This window comes from Bubalus bubalis, chromosome 16 (assembly GCF_019923935.1).
Source record: "Bubalus bubalis isolate 160015118507 breed Murrah chromosome 16, NDDB_SH_1, whole genome shotgun sequence".
In the NCBI taxonomy this organism is placed as follows: Eukaryota; Metazoa; Chordata; class Mammalia; order Artiodactyla; family Bovidae; genus Bubalus; species Bubalus bubalis.
The window spans coordinates 33,676,762-33,699,471 of NC_059172.1; the positions used below are offsets into that span (position 1 = coordinate 33,676,762).

The following is a 22,710-nucleotide window of genomic DNA, read 5'->3' on the forward strand; positions in this document are numbered from 1 at the left end:
ATTTTTGCTTAACCCACACTTAGGCAAGCATTTTCTACTATATTTCTTTCTAGAAGTTTTATAGTTTTAGGTTTTACATTTAGGCTTATGATCTGTTTTGTATTTATTTTTATATATGGTGTTAAATATGAATTTTAGTTATTTTTGTGCTCATGGATGTCCCAGTTGTTCTAGAACCATTTGTTGAACATTCTGTCTTTTCTCCACTGCGTTGCCTTGGACTTTTTGTAAAAAATCAGTTGTCCATATAAGTGTGGGTTTACGTATGGACTCTGTTCTGTCTACTGATCTATTTGTCTTTATGTCAGTACCATGGTATTTTGATTACAATAGTCTTATAGTAATTCTTTCAGTCAGATAGTATTAGCCCTCCAGCTTTGTTTTTCTTTTTCAAAATCGTTTTGGCTGTTTGTCCTCAATTCAGCTTGTCAATTTCTAAAAAAAAAATTCCCTATGGGACTTTATCTGTAGATCAGTTTGTAAGAGCTGACATCTTAATAAGATTTAGTTTTCTGACCTATGGACAGAGTATATTGCTACATTTGTTTAGGAGGTACATTTTCTCTCAGCATGTTTTTTAAAATTAATTATTTTATTTATTTGGTTGTGCCAGGTCTTAGTTGTGGCGTGTAGGATCTAGTTCCCTGGCCAAGAGTTGAATCCGGGCCCCCTATATTCGGAGCTCGGAATCTTAGGCACTAGACCACCAGGGAAGTCCCTCTCAGGATCAGTTTTCAGGATACAAATCTTTCATATCTTTTGTTGGATTTATTTATAAGTATTTCACAGGTTTTGATTGTATTGTGAGTAGTAGTTTTTAAATTGTGGTAAAATATACATCATGTAAATTTTACTATTGTGTGTGTGGATGCTCAGTCACTCAGTCATGTCTGACTCTTTGCGAACCCTTAGACTGTAGCTTCCCAGGCTCCTCTGTCCATGAAATTTTCCAGGCAAGATTACTGGAATGGGTTGCCATTTCCTACTCCAGGGGATCTTCCCAACCCAGGGATCAAATCCCTGTCTCTTGTGTTTCCTTCACTGGCAGGCAGATTCTTTACCACTGTGCCACTTGACCACCCCAAATTTTACTATTAAGTGATGTTAATTTAATTTTTGATTGTTGCTTTATAAGAAAAACATAATTGATTTTATATATTGATCTTGTACTCTGTAATCTTGTTAAACTCACTTACTAGTAGGAGACCATCAGATTTTCAAATTAGACAGTTGTGTCTGCTAGTAAGGAAAGTTTAATTTTTTTCTTTTCCAACCTGGATGCCTTTTAAAAATATTTTTCTTATCTGATTGCCCTGGTTAGTATCTCCAGTACTGTGTTGAAGAGAAGCAGTAAGAGCAGACATCTTCATCTTGTTTCTCATATTAAAGGGAAATCATTTAGTCTTTCACCATTAAATATAACATTAAATATAATGGTGTGTCCAACTCTTGCGACCCCATGGACTGCCAGGCTCCTCTGTCCATGGAATTCTCCAGGCAAGAATACTGAAGTGGGTTGCCATTTCCTTTTCCAGGGGATCTTCCCGACCCAAGAATTGAACCTGGGTCTCCTGCATTGCAGGCAGATACTTTACCAACTGAGCTACAAGGGAAGCCCTCAAATATAACATTAGCTGTTGCTCTTTGGTTGGTTGGTTGGTTGTTTTTGTTTGTTTTCTATAAAAACCTTTCGTCAGATCAAGGAAGCTACCTTCTATTCCTAGTTTGCTGAGAACTTTGGTCAGGAATGGATGTTGGATTTTCTTTTTAAATTTTCTTTATTTTATTTTTGGCTGTTCTGGGTCTTGGTTGCTGAACAGGCTTTTCTCTAGTTGTGAGTGGGCGCTACTGCCTAGTTATGGTTCGTGGGCATCTCACTGCGATGGACTGTCTTGTTGAGGAGCACGGCTCTAGGGCTCTAGGGCTTCAGTAGTTGTGGCGCATGGGCTCAGTAGTTGTGGCTCCCAGGCTCTAGAGCACAGGCTCAGTAGCTGCGGCGCATGGGCTTCATTGCCCCGCAGCATGTGAAATCTTCCTGAATTAGGGATGGAACCCTCGTCTCCTACATTGGCAGGCAAATTCTTTACCACTGAGCCACCAAGGAAGTCCTGGATGTTGGATTTTATCCAGTGAGTTTTCAGAGTTGATTGCCTGGTTTTTCTGCTTTTGTTTGCTAATATGATAAATTATATTGACTGATTTTTCCATGTTAAACTAGTTGTATTCTTGGGATAAACCCCACTTGGTCATTTTCTAAATATATGGTTGGATTTTACTTGTTAAAATTTTATTATTTTTATTTTTCTATTAAAATGTTTAAATTGAGATATAGTTGATTTACAGTATTTTATTAGTTTCAGGCATACAGCTTAGCAATTTTGTATTTTTTTTTTTTTTACAGATTGTCACTATTAAAAGCTAATATTTCATATTTGCTAAAACTTTGTTTCAAACTTGTGGACCTTTGTTAGGGGTTTAGGGATATTGGTTTGTCATTTTCTTTTCTTGTTTTATCAGGATAATGCTGGCCTCATAAAATGAGTTGGGAAGTATTCGTCAATTTTCAGAAGACTTCATGCAGAATTGGTGTATTTTTCCTTGAATATTTGGTAGAATTCACCAGTAAAGCAATTTGAGCCTGGTGTTTTCCTTGTGGGAAGGTTTTCTGTTTTCTTTTTTACAGTATCAATTTCTTTAATTTGTTGTTCAGTAGCTCAGTCATGTCTGACTCTTTGCAACCCCATGGACTGCAGCATATCAGGCTTCCCTGTTCATCACTAACTCCTGGAGTTTGCTCAAACTCATGTCCATTGAATCGATGATACCATCCATCCTTCTCATCCTCTGTTGCACCCTTCTCCTCCTGCCCTCAATCTTTCCCAGCAATGAGTCAGCTCTTTGCATCAGGTGGCCAAAGTATCTAATGTGTTGGAGCTTCAACTTTAGCATCAGTCCTTCCAATGAATATTCAGGACTGATTTCCTTTAGAACTGACTGGTTTGATCTCCTTGCAGTTCAAGGGACTCTCAAGAGTCTTCTCCAGCACCACAGTTTGAAAGCATGCTTCTTTATGGTCCAACTTTCATATCTGTACACAACTACTGGAAAAACCATAGCTTTGGCTACACAGACCTTTGTTGGCAAAGTGATGTCTCTGGTTTTTAATACACTGTCTAGGTTTGTCATAGCTTTTCTTCCAAGGAGCAAGAGTCTTTTAATTTCATGGCTGCAGTCACTGCCCACAGTGATTTTGGAGCCCAAGAAAATAAAGTCTGTCACTGTTTCAATTTTTTCCCCATCTATTTGCCAAGAAGTGATGGGACCAGATGCCGTGATCTTAGTTTTTTGAATGTTGAGTTTTAAACCAGTTTTTTCATTCTCCTCTTTCACCTTTATCAAGAGGCTCTTTAGTTCCTGTTCACTTTCTGCCTTTAGAGTGGTGTCATCTGCATTTATGTGGTTATTGATATTTCTCCCGGAAGGCTTGACTCCAGCTTGAGCTTCATCCAGCCTGGCATTTCACATAATATACTCTCCATATACGTGAAATAAATAGGGTGACAATATACAGCCTTGACATACTCCTTTCCCAATTTGGAGCCAGTCTGTTGATCCATGTCTAGTTCTAACTGTTGCTTCTTGACCTGCATACAGGTTTCTCAAGAGGAAGGTGAGGTGGTCTGGTATTCCCATCTCTTGAAGAATTTCCCACAGTTTGTTGTGATTCACACAGTCAAAGATTTTAGCGTAGTCAATGAAGCACAAAAGTAGATATTTTTCTGGAATTGTCTTGCTTTTTCTATGATCCAATGGATGTTGGCAATTTGATCTCTGGTCCCTCTGCCTTTTCTAAATCCAACTTGTACATCTGGAAGTTCTTGGCTACCTGCCTTTTTATTTCCCCACAAAAATGCTTGAGGGCATTATCTTACATGATTCCATATTTTTTAGAAAAATGTATTTGGCTGCTTTGGGTCTTTGTCATGACACGCAGGAGTTCGTTGTGCCATGTGAGGTGTTTAGTTGTGGTGCATGGATTCTCTAGTTGTGGTACATGGGCTCAGTAGTTGCAGTGTGCAGGCTTAGTTGTTCTGTGGCATGTGGGATCTTACTTCCCTGACCAGGGATGGAACCTGATTGCCCTGCATTCCAAAGCAGATTGTTAACCATTGGACCACCAGGGAAGTCCCTATATGAATCCAATCCCTAAAGATATGATTCCATATTTTAACTCACAGTGTGGGAGCTGGCCCAGAGCAGGGATGTAGAAGACAGGAGTCTGCCTTTGTGTGATCTTATACAAGTTATTTGACTCATTCAACATTCCAAACTTTAGGTTCTCTTAATATTCTGCAGCCATGCTGCTAGTCTTTCTCTAATCTGGTCTCTGCTAGCCAAGTAGCTTCCTATGGGATGGTGTTCACTAGTATGTTCTTTTGAACACTGGCAGAGCTGATTTTTGCCAGGGGCCTAGTGGGTCTATCACATGAGTCCTAGGTGAAAGGGCCAGGTTCTTTTTGCAATAATGGTTTAAGGCTTGGTATTGATTCCATGTTAGAAAACTAACATGGTATCTGCCTCATTCTAGGCTCAGATGGCAAACTGCTAGTGAGAGCCAGAAGGAAACCACTTAGAGAAAAATCACAAGTCTAGACTACAAACTGTCTTTAGGGAGGGCCCCTTTGGTGAGATTCTGTAGGTGTCTTGGAATGCTGTCTCCTGAGTAGCCAGATAAGAATCTAGGCTTTGTGATGCCTTTTCTGATTCACTCTGGCAGTCACTCCTTCCTCTGTGCTCCCACATCATCCCATACATTGCTTTTACCTAGCACTTGTCACATTGTATTATATTCATTTAATTTCCTATATGTCTCCTTCTCTAGAAAATAGTCCTTGATGATGGAGATCATTCAGACTGATCTCTGTATCTTGTAACCAACCAGGGATCTATTAGAGTAGAAGCCAGTGAAAGCTTAGTGAATGAATGAATGGTGATAATAATAGCTAATTTTTTTTTAGCACTTACTGTATGCTAGGAACTTCTCATATCTTCACTACATTCTTATGATGTAGGAACTCTGATTCTCACCATTTTATAGGTGACAGAATGAGGTTGAAAAAAGTAACTTGTTCATGACCTTACATCTAGTCAATAGCAGATCTCAAATTCAATCCAAATCACTTGGTTCCAGAGTCCAAATCCTTAACCATGGTGCTAGAGGTGACCAAAAGGTTGACAAAAGACTGACCAAAGGCTAACTGAGTAGCTAAGTAAATGACTAACAGTTGTGTGCAAGAGAGGCAGAGAAGGTACTGGTAACCCTTCTGCCAGACATAGTTCTGGGCTGTGAGTTTGAAACTACAAAGGTGAGTGGGGGCTCTATCTGGAGGCACCACTGGTCCATCAGGGGAAAAAACATTATGATTTAGGAGCCCATTTCTTACTACTTATTCTTTCTCTGACAAGAAAAAGGATTGGCCAAGGCCAGAGATCTGTTCTGGTATATCCCTGGAGGTATTGCTATAGCTCATGTGCTAGGGAGTAATACTTACTCTTCCATCTGCTTGAAATGCCCTTCTCTCAAGCATCTACATGGCTCAAAGACCAGTGGTTTCCAACTGCACAAGACAATCAACTGGGGTCAACAGGAAAATATAATAGTGTATATTTGTATTACATTTATTTTTATCTCATTCTTTGCTGCTGCTACTGTTGCTAAGTCGCTTCAGTCATGTCCGACTCTGTGCGACCCCATAGACGGCAGCCCACCAGGCTCCCCGTCCCTGGGATTCTCCAGGCAAGAACACTGGAGTGGGTTGCCATTTCCTTCTCCAATGCATGAAAGTGAAAAGTGAAAGTGAAGTCGCTCAGTTGTTCCCGACTCTTAGCGACCCCATGGACTGCAGCCTACCAGGCTCCTCTGTCCATGGATTTTCCAGGCAAGAGTACTGGAGTGGGGTGCCATTGCCTTCTCCGTCTCGTTCTTTAAGTTTTATATATTTTTACAATATACCTAATGTCAGTATTGGAGAAGGACATGACAACCCACTCCAGTGTTCTTGCCTGGAGAATCCCAGGGATGGGGGAGCCTAGTGGGCTTCTGTCTATGGGGTCGCACAGAGTCGGACACGACTGAAGTGACTTAGCAGCAGCAGCAATATCAGTATATATATCTAATTTATAAATATATATTCATATATGGTAATGTGTGCTTGAATTTTTTTACATGCAGATTATGTCATTAAAAATGTTGGAGACTACAAAGTTAGTCACCTTGTGTATCTCTTTTATGAAGGACTATGTGTTGCTGAAAACTCCAGGGGTTGGCCTTCTCCGATTTTGTGTAATATTGTTTGTCATTTTGCCCAGAGATGTAGTCTTTGATGTCTTTAGGAGCCAAATGGACAGAGGCTTAAGGGGATGAGAGAATCACAACTTTAGAAGACTGTCTCTTGCTTGCATGTCCTCCGGGATTTGGTCATGTGAATCACTTGGCATCTCTCTCGGTACTAAGCTCTCCTGGCCAAATTCTGTCTCCCCTTACTGACAGCCACAGCTCTCTGTACTTGGTGTTGCCTTCTTCCTCACTTTGGGCCAGGGATTCTTCCCATTTTCTCTTTTGGAATGAGAAAACAGAACAAGATTTTTAGCTTTTAGGCACTTGAACCTTAGGAACAAGGTCCTGGCACCCTGCCTTGACTGAGTGGTGGGATATCATGCTGGGACACAGGGCTGCTGTCTGACAAGGACACAGCTCACTCTGGCTTACTTTGTTCAGACTGCAGTGATTCTGAGTGGGCAACACCATACTGGCAAGTCTTACCTAGGTAGGGCATCTGCCGGATAACAGAATAATATGTGGGCACATAGCCCAAAAAACAACTGCCTTGAGGTTTGTCCTAATATGTTGGAGTCTTTGTCCTTTTCCACAAAGCTTAGCTCTGTGGGGACTGACTATCCTCATTGGAGGTCTCCTTATAGACCTTCTGCCATGTGTTTAGAGCAGTGGTTCTCAGCCGGGGGCAGTTTTGTTCCCCAGAGTACATTTGGCAGTATCTCGAGACAGTTTTGATTGTTATGATTGGCAGCATACTACTGGCATCTGGTCTGTAGATGCCAGGGTTGTTAAATGTCGTACAGTGCATAGGGCAGCCCCCTACAACAAAGAATTAACCTGTCCAAAAGGTCAGTGCTGCAGAGACTAAGAAACCCTAGTCTAGACGGACTCCTGCTTGTCTCCACTGCAGTGTAGGGCACAAGCAGAGGAGTTCCTGCCTGCCAAGGGTCTATGCTCAGGCCTGTATCAGGGTGTCTTCCCTGTAGACAAAAGACTCTTGTGGCACTTCTGGCTGTGGACCTTTCAAGCAACAAGACATGAAATGGCTTTTCTACTCCATACGTCATGCTGGGTGAGGCCGAGCTCCTTTGACAATACAGGCAGGAATGTGTTCCCTGCACTTTGCAGGTTGACACTTGTCTGTCCACCTCACATCTTGTGCCACTCTGCTAGGTCTTCATTACCTAACACTCTGGATGATAGCAAGTGGTCATGTTTACAATGTATGTGGAGATAGATTCATTTTCAGGAATAAAAGGCCAATCCGTTGTACTTTCCTCAGCACATCTTTAATGCCTGTTCTGTCATCCCTCCTTTCCTAAGCCCTATGATTTGAGCATATCTCTTGGAAATTAATCTCTCTCTTCCCTCCAGTGTATTCTAGTCTGGAAATTAGAAATTCAACCAGGCGATGACTAAGCAGTCTCCACCTAAGCCTCCAGAACCTTGTTTTCTAGGATGCAGTTGAATGCACTAGATCTGCCTCATTTCCTCTCACAGAACCTTTCCTGTGCCTCTGCGAATGGTCTAAGCTACCTCCAAAGTCTCTTGGCTTTAGGACTTTTCTCCTGAGCCCCAGCGGTTTTTGGGGGACATAGAGAGATTAGAGTATTTTTGTCTTCCACTGTTTTGTTCTTTCTGAGTGTCTGCTTTATACCATGTGCTGGGCTCCACTGTGGGGGAGGAGAAGGGTAAAGGGACAGGGCCCAGACTTGTAACTTCTCTAGTTTATATAGAGTGGCAGAAGCAACCTAAGATCTGAGGTGTGCCTACCAGAGGAATACCAGTAGCATCACTGACTCAGTAGACATGAGTTTGAGCAAACTCTGGGAGACAGTGAAGGACAGGGAAGCCTGGAATGCTGCAGTCCACGGGGTCACAAAGAGTCTGACATGACTGAGTGACTGAACAACAACAATCAGAGGAATGCTGATTTTTGGTCACGTGTTTCAGAAGTTAACCTCCACCTGGGCTGTATATTTGTCTGGGAAGATTGTTGTTGCTGTTTGGTGGCACACATTCAGAACATTTCTGGAACGCCTCATTTAGGATAGTTATTTTTTGAGTAAATTTTTATTGATGCCACTGTATAAAAAGCACTATTTTAGAGACAAAGAAGGTGAGCAAAACAGAAAAGGACATGGTCCCTGCCTTCAATTTCTCCTGACCATTAAGGGGAAATTAGAAAGCCATCTCATGCAGGACAGTTTTGGGGAAAGATATAGATCTTAAAAGAGGATGGTAATAAATCTCACCATTTCATTCTGCTTCAAAACTTTTTTGGCTTCTTGCTGCTCACAGCAGTAGTTTTCAAATTTGAGGAATGTACAAATTCCTTTTAAGGCAAATCATTTATCTTGGGCCTGCAAAGCTGGTTTTATTTAAAAGCATTCAAATATGTACAAACATAAAATAAAGTTTAAGTTGCTATATAAAATTTGTGTACAAATATAAACAAACAAAAACACACTGATACTTTAAATAAAAGCACATTTCAAATCCAATAAAATGACATATTTTTGCCGAAACCCGACTGCTCCCACCCAAGGTTCTTTAAGTTCAGCATGGCTGTATTACTGGGTGCTATATGGTGACTCAGTTCTCCCACTATTTTTCTCTATTCAAGCTCCTATGAAACTTTGTTTTATATAATGCATCATGATTTCACTTGACCTTTTCTTGGCTTGAACATATTCCTTGCACATTAAGTCCCCTTCTATTCCTTTATTGTTGATTCTTGACAAAACATGGAGATAAATTTGTTATCTCTGTGGCTAAATACCACACAACTATTAAAATATTTTTAAACTATTATTTTTATAGTTTCCATTTTTAAAAAGTCATAGTCTTATAATACTGAGGAAATGATTAGGTACAGTGGTCCACTTATGGTAATGATGTGATTTGCCATATTATGAATGATCATTCAGTAATTGTTTCAGTTAGAATTGACTCCTGTTGTGATAGAAAATCTTTTCAACCTGATATAAGCAAAAAGGGAAATTTATTTTTTGCACAGAACTGAAAAATATATGAATAGGTATGATCTCATTCAGAGCTTAGTGATGTCATCTGGATCCATCTCTTGGCTCAGATTTGTATGAAGCTTTCCTGCAGTGTCAGGGAGAATATATGTATATGTGTGTGTGTGTGTGTGTGTGTGTATAAATAACCTCCATGTATATTCTTATATAAATTAAAGAATGTTATATACATATGATGTTTATGACATAATGGCCAGGGCAAGTCATGAAGCCAGACTGCTTGAGTTCAATATTTACCAGTTCCTGGCTGGAAAATTTTGGGAAAGTTACATAACCTTTTTGTGCCTCAGTTTCTTCATCTGTAAAATAGGGATAAAGTGGTATATATCCTTTACATGGTTGTTGAAAAGATTAGTGAGCTAATATATGTGAAGTGCTTAGCACAGTTCCTGTTATAAAGTAAGTGCTACATAAATGATGGATTCTATTAGTATCATTTTATTATTATTATAAAAATACATAATGTAATATGAAGTGAAGTGAAGTGAAGTTGCTCAGTCGTGTCCGACTCTTTGTGACCCTATGGACTGTAGCCTGCCAGGCCCCTCTGTCCATGGGATTTTCCAGGCAAGAATATTGGAGTGGGTTGCCATTTCCTTCTCCAGGGGATCTTCCCAACCTAGGGATCGAACCCGGGTCTCCCACATCGTAGGCAGATGCTTTTACCGTCTGAGCCACCAGGGAAGTCATGATATAGTAATTCAGGATTATTTTATCCCAGATACACCAGGATAGTACAAGAAAAAATCCATTCCCTATCAGTTCAGTTCAGTTCAGTTGCTCAGTCATGTCCTACTCTTTGCGACCCCATTGACTGCACCACGCCAGGCTTCCCTGTCTCATCACCAACTCCCGGAGCTAGCTCAAACTCATGTCCATTGAGTCAATGATGCCATCCAACCATCTCATCCTCTGTCGTCCCCTTCTCCTCCAGCCTTCAATCTTTCCCAGCATCAGGGAAACTGATTTTTCAATGAGTCATTTCTTGAGTCATTGGAAAACTCATTTTCCAATGAGTCAGTTCTTCACATCAGGTGGCCAAAGTATTGGAGCTTCAGCTTCAGCATCAGTCCTTCCAGTGAATATTCAGGGTGGATTTCCTTTAGGATTGACTGATTTGATCTCCTTGCAGTCCAAGGGACTCTCAAGAGTAAAGAGACACTGATGTATAGAACAGTCTTATGGACTCTGTGGGAGAGGGAGAGGGTGGGAAGATTTGGGAGAATGGCATTGAAACATGTAAAATATCATGTATGAAATGAGATGCCAGTCCAGGTTCGATGCACGATACTGGATGCTTGGGGCTGGTGCACTGGGACGACCCAGAGGGATGGAATGGGGAGGGAGGAGGGAGGAGGGTTCAGGATGGGGAACACATGTATACCTGTGGCGGATTCATTTTGATATTTGGCAAATCTAATACAGTTATGTAAAGTTTAAAATAAAATAAAATTAAAAAAAAAAAAAAAAAAAAGAGTCTTCTCCAACACCACAGTTCAAAAGCATCAATTCTTCGGTACTCAGCTTTCTTAATGGTCCAACTCTCACATCCATGCATGATTACTGGAAAAACTATAGGTTCTACTAGACAGACCTTTGTCGTCAAAGTAATGTCTCTGCTTTTTAATATGCTGTCTAGATTGGTCATTGGTCATAACTTTTCTTCCAAGGAACAAGCGTCTTTTAATTTCATGGCTGCAGTCACCGTCAGCAGAGATTTTGGAGCCCAAGAAAACAAAAAGTACTGTATGTATTCCTTCATTGTTAGGATTTTATGGGAGAAAACACATAGACGTGGTGAATGTTAAGGTCACTGTGACTATGACAGTAAGTTGCAAGCATTGCTTGCATTCCGGAATCATGGCTTTACTTATCTCTTCCTGCAGTATACAACTGGACCGTGGATGAGGTGGTGCAGTGGCTGATCACGTATGTGGAGCTGCCTCAGTATGAGGAGACCTTCCGGAAGCTGCAGCTCAGTGGCCATGCCATGCCAAGGTCAGGAGGAGAGTGGGTTTTCTCACTTGGGGTGTAGGGAATGGGATGGGGTTGGCCTGCCTTCAGGTTGCTCTCATGTATTAAATGAAGTTTCACTCCTTTCAGTGCAGAATTTGTAGACTTCTTTTCTCACATTTACTGTGTACTTACTATAAAGCATAATGGGCACTTCACATCTATTCTCTTATTTAATATTTCTATCAATCCTGGGAAGAGTACTAATGGCTGCCATTTATTGAGTGCTTAATACATGCCAGGCACTCTACTCAACACTTTATATACAGTATCATTTAATTCTTACATCAGTCCTGTAAGGTAGGTATTATTGTGTCTAGGTGATAAGCCTGGCTAAGTAACTTTTCCAAGGCCACATGGCTAGTTAGAGGCAAAACTGTGATTTGAACCTAGATCTGGGTAGACTTCAAAGCCTGTGCTGCTTCTCTTTTCTTCTTCTGGCTCCCCCCAGCCGCTGTCTTTTTTATTGCCCGTGGCACTGGGGCCCCAGGGCTCCTTTAACTTCCCCTGAATTACCCATACACAGTTTATCTACTCTAAAAAAATGGTGCAGAGATGGGGGCCAACTAGCATTGGCCCCAGCCTCCTCTCTGGAGTGACTGTTCCAACAACTGTTGTGTCCTAACTCTGCCCCTCTTACAGATACAGTATGCTAGGACTTGGGGTGGTGTGGGGAGGGGCTAGAGTACTGCTTGGACTTCTTGTTATGTCAACTAGTGCTGTATGTCATCCAGTGATTAATCCATTTACTTATTCATTCAATCAGTATTTACTGGGTACTTGTTCTGTGCCAAGCACTTGTGCTGGGTGCTGGGAATAAAGATGGCAACAAGTTGCCCTTCCCCTCAAAGGGCTTACTGCCTGGTAAGTGCTCATTATGTATAATCTGTCATATTATGTAGGTGCATCTGGTTATGAGCTTCAGCAAAGGAAAAAGGGGAAGGTGAAGCTGTTGGAATGTCCACACATTGCAGCCTCTAGCCATAGAGCTACCGGGCAGTACTGTCCAGGCTTAGCTGAGCTGGCTGGTCCCTCCTCTGCTGCCTGCAGCCTCTTCTTCACGGCTTCTCCCTACTCTAGAGAGAGTAATAATCTTAATGTTTGTATATCCCTTTATAGAGTTTCTTTCCTACCTGTTATTTCAGTTGATTCCCACTATTCTGGGAGGAAGGAATTATTATCCCAACTTTTGGGCAAACAAACTGAATTTCAAATATTTTATGATTTATCAAAGCCAGTAGGTTGCAGAGCTGGGATTTGAACTTAGGTCTGCCTGGTTCTAAATGCCCTGCTTTTTTCACTGCATCTTCCTCTTGCCCCATGTAGTTGAAAATAGGCATCCTGGAAATACTCAGTGTAGTTCTATTTAACAACACTTTACCAAGCATACCCTGTGCCATGCTTTCTCCTGGGCCTTGAGGACAAAGAAACACATTAGACCCCACATTTGCCTTGAGGAACTCTGTGTTTAGTGGAAGAGACAGACAATCAAACAGATGATTAACCATGAAGCTCCAGGATTTAGGTTCTTTCTCATGGAAATAGCAGTGTTACCTACCTTGTGGATCCCTGACCCATTCCATCTTGAAGAATGGCAATGGCTTGGATTAAGCTGGAAAACATAGATGAGGAATCAGTTCTCAGGTAGTGAGCTTACTTGGTCATCCTATGACTAGGATTAGATCTGAGACCAGATCCAGCCAGGCTGGGCACAGGGGTAGAGGCAGCCAAACTGTGGTGCCTCAGTGACAGTAGGAAGCGTGGAGCCTTCAGAGCAGGGAGTGTGGGGTGGAGTGGGGGTGTTTTTCTAGGCCTATCACTAGGCAGCATGGTATAATGGGATGAATCTAGCAGATTTGGGTTGAATCCTGCCTTTGCCACTTACTTGCTGTGTAAGTGGGCAAATTACTTATCCCTAAGTCTCTGCTAATAAAAGAACTGGGTTCCTAAAGTGTGGGGACTAAATGAGGTATTGTATGTAAAGTGTCAGAATAGTATGAGATACACAGCAGTTTAATAAATGTTAGTTCCTTTCTCATTTCTCGTTGCTTAGAAATTCATAGGTTTCTTTGACAAATAGACTGTAGAAAAGGTGATACTTAACTTTGATCAGTTAGATGAAGGCCGGTACACTTGTTAGAAGTGCTCTAAAGAGAGCCCCAAGAACTCCCAAGTTTGTGAGAAGCATCGGATTTACTTAAGTTTACACAGAAGGAAATTGAGGCCCCAGGGAAGAGATTAAGCAGCTTATGTCAGACAAGTGAATCATTGATGGAGCTGGGGCCAGAAACTGAATCTCCTGACCATCCCCACCCCTACCCCACCCTCACCCACATCAGGGTATCTCACTGCCTGTTTTATAGATGGGCTTGGTTGCTTCCCAGGACTAGAGAAAGAAGTAACTATGCCTGCATGCCCAGGCAGGAGTGTAAATGACACACTGATGTCAGAAGCTTTTCTTTATCTAGGGAAACAAAGCTATGAATCAGAAAAGAGCACAAACCATAGTATAGTAGGTCATCCTCACTTGTGGGACCCAGACCAGTGGTTTTTCAACCTTTCATGTCTTATACTCCTCTCCCCTCTGTACCCACTAAATTCGAGCAGAAGAGAAACAAAGTCCAGTTTTTCCTATACCATTTCCTTGTTTATAGGTCCTCTCTTATTAAGTTATTATTAACAGTATGATTGAAGAATATAAAAAATATAGTAATGTGATTGAGAGTCAATTACTATTACTCAAATACAAGATGACAAGACTAATGCAATGCTCTTTGTCAGCAGATTTATATTTAATGACAGTTAGGATCAGGTAAATTCAGAGGCCCTCAGAATCCCTGGGTCATGTGGCATAACATTTTGACCTGGGCTGGACAGGAGAATGCATTTATAGAAGGTGGGAGTGTGGAGACAGGTGTTTGGTGGATAATCCCTGGGAGGAGAAGCACAACAGAAAATTTACAGTTGAGTATGGGAATGGTCACAGATAGTTAATCCTTAGAAAATATGATATTCAGGAGATGATGGACATGGGGAGAAAGGTGAACAAATTCTTGGTGAATGTTATGTGCTCTCTTTACTACTTGTTGAGATCCACTGGTGTTGACTCTGTATACTAGAGTGCAGAGGGGAGCAAGCACCAGGAGCTAGAATTCATGGAAGTGTTCCTGGAGGAGGTGGGTAATCCTACCAGGATCCTTTCTGCTTTGCCGGCAGGGAACTGAGCCCCTACTGTTTGCCCCCACAGGCTCGCTGTAACCAATACCACCATGACAGGGACTGTGTTGAAGATGACAGACCGGAGCCATCGGCAGAAGCTGCAGCTGAAGGCCCTGGACACGGTGCTCTTTGGGCCTCCTCTCTGTGAGTCGGGGCAGAGGGAAGGCTGCTGATGTGCCATGGACCCCAAGGCTGGGTTGAGGTCCTGGGTCTGCCCCAAAGGGATAAAAATGAATGTTCTACAGAGGTACATCAGAAGGTTAAAGAAGGCATTCTATAAAAAAGGTGGCATGTGACCTATGCCTTTAAAGATGGGTAGGGCTTTATTCCATGGAGGAGGCAGGAGAAGGCAGTCTAGGTGGAGAAAACAACCTGAGTGAGGATACAGACACTAAATATGAATGGTATGCTCAGGGATAACAACCTGAAGCGGGCTGAGTGCTGTCTAGCTGTTCTTGCTGTCACTGGACATGCAGAGGCCATGGACTGATTGCTGAACATTTTGTGTCCTTGAACAACCAAACAGGGCTAAGCAGGCTTTCACTGAAGCAACAGAGATACCTTGGACTAGGGCAGGTTGGTCTCTTCAGCCCAGGGTCAGTTGCCAGGATTAGGTGCTTCAGCTCCTGAACATCTGTCAGGTGGGAATGATCAACCTTGCTATCCTTTTTTATTCTAAGTGAACTCAACACAGAGTAGTAAAATTTCTTAGAAAATTTGCCTTGACCAGAAGGCTCTTAGGGCCTACTCTGTGTCCTTTGGGAGCTGTGGGCACCAGCATGACCCCAGCGGAGGATGCCAGCAGCAGGATACTGTGAAGCCCAACACCAGTCCAGAGAAGCTGCCGGCAGGCAGGGTCAGTGGCAGTGTGACATTTCCTTTGACAAGTACCCAAGCTGATGTCTCAGTAGAGGTGGATAGGTCCATAAGTTTTTGGTTTAAAAAAGCTTTAATAGACTTTATTTTTATTTTATTATATTTTGAGATTTATTTATTTTAGTTTTTGGCAGCAGGGCTTGTGGGATCTTAGTTCCCCAACCAGGGATCAAACTCAGGCCCACAACAGTGAAAGCCCAAGTCCTAACCATCAAGAAATTCCCTATTTTTATTTTTTAATTTAAAACGTTAAATTTTTTTTTTTTTCTCTTTTAGCCATGCTGCATGGCATGTGGGATCATAGTTCCCTTACCAGGGGTTGAACCCATGCCTGTGCAGTGGAAGCACAGAGTCTTAACCACTGTACCACTGGGGAAGTCCCTAGACATTATTTTTTTGAGTAGATTTAGGTTCACATCAAAATTGAGTGGAAGGTACAGAGATTTTCCATACGCTTCTGCCCCTATACATGCATAGCCTTCCCCATTAAAAACATCCTCACCACGGTGGTACATTTGTAATAACTGCTGAACCTATACCGACACAGCATTATCACTCAGAGTCCATAGTTTACATTAAGATTCACTCTTGGTATTGTGCGGTCTGTGGGTTTGGACAAATGTATGATGACTTGTGTCCACCTGTGTGGTGTCAGACAGAATGGTTTTTCACTGCCCTAAAGATCCTCTGTGCTCCACCTGTTTATCCTTCTTTCTTCCTCAACCCCTGGCAATCACTGATTTTTTTTTTTTTTTACCTCTCCATAGTTTTGTCTTCAGAAGGTCTATACCTTTTGTAAGTGTGAAACAGAGCAACATGGGAGAAGACCATTTTCATCTGCTTTGTTGCCTTTTTTGGTCCTGTTCTACATGCTTAGTCACTCAGTCATGTCTGACTCTTTGCGACCCCATGGACTGTAGCCCACCAGGCCTCTCTGTCTATGAGGATTCTCCAGGCAAGAATACTGGAGTGGGTTACCATGCCCTCCTCCAGGGGATCTTCCCAACCCAGGGATTGAGCCCAGCTCTCCTGCATCGCAAGCGGATTCTTTACTGTGTAAGCCACCAGGGAAGCCTTTTTGGTCCTAGGACACATTTTTTCTTATCATTCATTTATAAGTTTTGAATAAATGACACAATGAAGGCTCTAATTGTGAGGCCCACCCTCTGTACTGAGCAATGGCCTTTTATTCATCCACCAACATTTTTAAAGCACCTACAGTGCACCACTAAATGACAGTCTCTTCTCTCAAGAAGTTCCATCTAAATGAACATTGGAGTGTCAACAAATTCAGTAAATGGTCAACAGATACAGTGGTATAACAGTCATGTAAGTCATTCCATAGTTCAGATGAGAGCACGAAGTAGGGAGTTTTCAGTTGGAGACCAAGAAGTTTTATGGAGAGGATCACTCTTGAGCTGACTCTTGAAAAATGGGAAGTGGCCTTATTAAACTTTCTTTATTATCAGCCTACCCCCCTTTCTTTGTATACACCAGCAAAAACGTTTATACCAGAAGAATCAAACCCAGCAGTGAAAGCTAGGTTATTTTTTCAGAGGCTCTCCTATGTCACCCTGCAGTTATGGGGAGGCCTTTGGCACTCTGAAATCTTCTTTAGTCTTCTGAGATATACTAATAGACTGTTAAGACAGCTAGTGCTAGCGGTAAAGAACCCATCCGCCAGAGCAGGAGACGTAAGACGTAAGAGATGTGGGTTTGATCCCTGGTTCAGGAAGATCCCCTGGAAAAGGAAATGGCAACCCACTCCAGTATTCTTGCCTGGAGAATCCCATGGACAGAGGAGCCTGGCAGGCTACAGTCTATAGGGTTGCAAAGAGTCAGACATGACTGAAGCAATGTAGCATACACACGGTCTGTATCGAAATAGTATTTACCATATCTGAAAGGGTGTGTTAAAAACAGGTTAAGTAAGAACTGCAAATGGAAAAATCACATTTTTCTCAAGCACACACAGAACCTTCTCCAGGATAGATCATATCCTGGGCCATAAATCTAGCCTTGGTAAATTCAAAAAAATTTAAATCATTCCAAGCATCTTTTCTGACCATAATGCAGTAAGATTGGATGTCAATTGCAGGAGAAAAACTATTAAAAATTCCAACATATGGAGGCTGAACAACATGCTGCTGAACAACCAACAAATCACACAAGAAATCAAAAAAGAAATCAAAATATGCATAGAAATGAAAATGAAAACACAACAACCCAAAACCTATGGGACACTATAAAAGCAGTGCAAAGGGGAAGGTTCATAGCAATACAGGCTTACCTCAAGAAACGAGAAAAAAGTCAAATAAATAACCTAACTCTACACCTAAAGCAACTAGAAAAGGGAGAAATGAAGAACCCCAGGGTTAATAGAAGGAAAGAAATCTTAAAAATTAGGGCAGAAATAAATGCAAAAGAAACAAGAGAGACCATAGCAAAAATCAACAAAGCCAAAAGCTGGTTCTTTGAGAAGATAAATAAAATTGACAAACCATTAGCCAGACTCATCAAGAAACAAAGGGAGAAAAATCAAATCAACAAAATTAGAAATGAAAATGGAGAGATCACAACAGACAACACAGAAATATGAAGGATCATAAGAGACTATTATCAGCAACTATATGCCAATAAAATGGACAACGTGGAAGAACTGGACAAATTCTTAGAAAAGTACAACTTTCCAAAACTGAACCAGGAAGAAATAGAAAATCTTAACAGACAGATCAGAAGCAAAGAAATTGAAACTGTAATCAGAAATCTTCCAGCAAACAAAAGCCCAGATCCAGACGGCTTCACAGCTGAATTCTACCAAAAATTTAGAGAGGAGCTAACACCTATCCTACTCAAACTCTTCCAGAAAATTGCAGAGGAAGGTAAACTTCCAAAGTCATTCTATGAGGCCACCATCACCCTAATACCAAAACCTGACAAAGATGCCACAAAAAAAGAAAACTACAGGCCAATATCACTGATGAACATAGATGCAAAAATCCTTAACAAAATTCTAGCAAATAGAATCCAACAACACATTAAAAAGATCATACACCATGACCAAGTGGGCTTTATCCCAGGGATGCAAGGATTCTTCAATATCTGCAAATCAATCAACGTAATACACCACATTAACAAATTGAAAAGTAAAAACCATATGATTATCTCAATAGATGCAGAGAAAGCCTTTGACAAAATTCAATATCCATTTATGATAAAAACCCTCAAGAAAGCAGGAATAAAAGGAACATACCTCAACATAATAAAAGCTATATATAACAAACTCACAGCAAACATTATCCTCAATGGTGAAAAATTGAAAGCATTTCCTCTAAAGTCAGGAACAAGACAAGGGTGCCCACTCTTACCACTACTATTCAACATAGTTTTGGAAGTTTTGGCCACAGCAATCAGAGCAGAAAAAGAAATAAAAGGAATCCAGATTGGAAAAGAAGAAGCAAAACCCTCACTATTTGCAGATGATATGATCCTCTACATAGAAAACCCTAAAGACTCCACCAGAAAATTACTAGAACTAGTAAATGAATACAGTAAAGTTGCAGGATATAAAATCAAAACACAGAAATTCCTTGCATTCCTATATACTAACAATGAGAAAGCAGAAAGAGAAATTAAGGAAAAAATTCCATTCACCATTGCAACGAAAAGAATAAAATACTTAGGACGATATCTACCTAAAGAAACAAAAGACATATATATAGAAAACTATAAAACACTGGTGAAAGAAATCAAAGAGGACACTAAGAGATGGAGAAATATACTGTGTTCATGGATCGGAAGAATCAATATAGTGAAAATGAGTATACTGCCCAAAGCAATCTATAGATTCAATGCAATCCTTATCAAGCAACCAATGGTATTTTTCAGAGAACTAGAACAAATAATTTCACAATTTGTATGGGAATACAAAAAACCTCGAATAGCCAAAGCAATCTTGAGAAAGAAGAATGGAACTGGAGGAATCAATCTGCCTGACTTCAGGCTCTACTACAAAGCCACAGTCATCAAGACACTATGGTACTGGGACAAAACAGAAATATGGATCAATGGAACAAAATAGAAAGCCCAGAGATAAATCCACGCACCTATGGACACCTTATCTTTGACAAAGGAGGCAAGAATATACAATGGATTAAAGACAATCTCTTTAACAAGTGGTGCTGGGAAAACTGGTCAACCACTTGTAAAAGAATGAAACTAGAGCACTTTCTAACACCATACACAAAAATAAACTCAAAATGGATTAAAGATCTCAATGTAAGCCCAGAAACTATAAAACTCTTAGAGGAGAACATAGGCAAAACACTCTCCGACATACATCACAGCAGGATCCTCTATGACCCACCTCCCAGAATATTGGAAATAAAAGCAAAAATAAACAAATGGGACCTAATTAAACTTAAAAGCTTCTGCACAACAAAGAAAACTATAAGCAAGGTGAAAAGACAGCCTTCAGAATGGGAGAAAATAATAGCAAATGAAGCAACTGACAAACAACTAATCTCAAAAATATACAAGCAACTCCTACAGCTCAATTCCAGAAAAATAAATGACCCAATCAAAAAATGGGCCAAAGAACTAAATAGACATTTCTCCAAAGAAGACATACAGATGGCTAATAAACACATGAAAAGATGCTCAACATCACTCATTATCAGAGAAATGCAAATTAAAACCACTATGAGGTACCATTTCACACCAGTCAGAATGGCTGCGATCCAAAAGTCTACAAGCTATAAATGCTGGAGAGGGTGTGGAGAAAAGGGAACCCTCTTACACTGTTGGTGGGAATGCAAACTAGTACAGCCACTATGGAGAACAGTGTGGAGATTCCTTAAAAAACTGGAAATAGAACTGCGTTATGACCCAGCAATCCCACTGCTGGGCATACACACTGAGGAAACCAGAAGGGAAAGAGACACGTGTACCCCAATGTTCATCACAGCACTGTTTATAATAGCCAGGACATGGAAGCAACCTGGATGCCCATCAGCAGATGAATGGATAAGAAAGCTGTGGTACATATCACAATGGAATATTACTCAGCCATTAAAAAGAATACATTTGAATCAATTCTAATGAGGTGGATGAAACTGGAGCCTATTATACAGAGTGAAGTAAGCCAGAAAGAAGAACACCAATACAGTATACTAATGCATATATATGGAATTTATAAAGATGGTAACGACAATCCTGTATGCGAGACAGTAAAAGAGACACAGATGTATAGAACAGTCTTTTGGACTCTGTGGGAGAGGGAGAGGGTGGGATGATTTGGGAGAATGGCATTGAAACATGTATATTATCATATGTCAAATGAATCACCAGTCCAGGTTCGATGCATGATACAGGATGCTCGGGGCTGATTCACTGAGATGACCCAGAGGGATGGTATGGGGAGGGAGGTGGGAGGGAGGTTCAGGATGGGGAACACATGTAAACCCATGGCGGATTCATGTCAATGTATGGCAAAACCAATGCAATATTGTAAAGTAATTAGCCTCCAATTAAAATAAATAAATTTAAAAAAAGAGAAAAATCATCTAGGTCTAGAGAGCATGAGAATCAGAATCCTGGGTACATGGTACTGGGTCCTGGAGGTCAGAGCCAGCAAGGGGAGCCCCAGTGAATTGGGTTAGGCTGATACCAGGACAGGAGTATCTTCTCCTAGACTCATTTCATTTAGCCTCTAGGTTGCCTGTAACCTAATCTAAAGGAGGTCAGAGGTCAACAGAAAACTGTTTCTGAAGTAGGCAGAGCAGAGGTGCTAGAGTTAAGAAGATACTTCACATCTACTAGGAGAGCCACAATAAAAGTGAAAACAGAGGGAAGAACAGAAAGTAAGTGTTGGCAGGGAGATGGAGAAATTAGAACATTTGTAAATTTCTAGTGATAACGAGAAAGCTTCAGCTACTTTAGAAAATAGTCTCATCATTCCTCAAAAAGTTAAACATAGTTACCATATAACTCAGCGATTTCATACCTAGGAATGTACCCCCAAATTGAAAACAGGTACTGAAACAAGTACATGTACATAGCAGCATTATTCACAATAGCTGAGGTGGAAGCAACCCATATATACATTGATGGATGAATGGATAAATAGTTGTAGTATATAAACACAATGAAATATAACTCAACCATAAAAGGAAGTGAAGTTCTGATTACATGCTACAAGAACATGTATTGTATGATTCCATTTATATGCAATATTCAGAATAGATAAATCCATGAGGATCAAATTAAGATTGGTGGCTGGCAGGGGCTAGAGTGAGTGGGAAATGGGAAGTGGCTGATAATGGGTATGGGATTTCTTTGGGGATAATGATTAAGGTTCTAAAGTTAATTGTGCTGATGGTTGCACAACCTTGTGAATACACTAAAATCACTGAATTGTTTAATTTAAAAGAATGAATTTTAGAGTATGTGGATTATGTCTCCCACCATCATCATCATCATCATTATTACAACTTGATTTTTTATAACCTTTAGACTTCCATTTAGAGAACTTCTTATAAACCTAGGGAAGCACCTTGGTCTCTTTTCAAAATTGCCACTCACTGTGTGACCTTGTGTAGATTGTTTTTCTCAGTATATATTTGCTGGTTTGTATCATGAAACAACTGAACTGAAGGATCCTTATGACTCCTTTCAGCTGTGACATTCCATGGTTTTGGGGAGAAACCCTTTGGTTGATAAGGATTCTGTGTAAAAGGTGGGAGGCCTGTTCTTTCCCCCTACTGCCAGTATCCTGTACTTTTAGGACCTCTGTGTTCAGCCCTTGTCTTATCACGTGACCTTTGGCAGTTCACTTCTGCTTAGATTTGGCTTCCCTCATCTGTGAAATGGTCTCGGTCATTTAGGCTCTTACTGGCTTTCTCATTTAAGAACTCAGAATTGGTGTTCCCTGGGAGCTAAGATGAATCCAGCAGCTGTCCTGAAGGCAGAGATTGTTTTTTATACTTTCCTGCTGATGCTTCTTAAAGAAAAATTTAGAAAATTATCAGATGGAACCTAAGGAAGATACTAGGAAGCTGTTTGCCAGGAGACTTCTGCAAGAGTGGGCCGCCCCTGATGGGTGCCTGCAGAGAATCCCTTGACCTGAGTCCCCTAGGTTCTGTTTTTCCATTTGCACATGGACTAAAACCCCTAGTCAGTGCTCTTCCCTGTCCAGCACCCATGCAGAATTTAGAGTGATAG

The 22,710-nt window shown here is 40.9% G+C and overlaps 1 protein-coding gene across 6 annotated transcripts in view; it reads left to right on the plus strand.

Annotated features, from left to right (window-relative positions):
* STIM1 (stromal interaction molecule 1) overlaps positions 1-22,710 on the plus strand; it is a 202,129-nt gene that overhangs the window by 152,197 nt on the left and 27,222 nt on the right. For all 6 annotated transcript variants that reach the window (XM_044929419.2, XM_025266496.3, XM_044929421.2 and 3 more), the window contains 2 exons: positions 11,268-11,379; positions 14,642-14,757. In XM_044929419.2, coding sequence (XP_044785354.2) covers positions 11,268-11,379; positions 14,642-14,757 — 228 coding nt within the window. The remainder of the gene's footprint in view (positions 1-11,267; positions 11,380-14,641; positions 14,758-22,710) is intronic.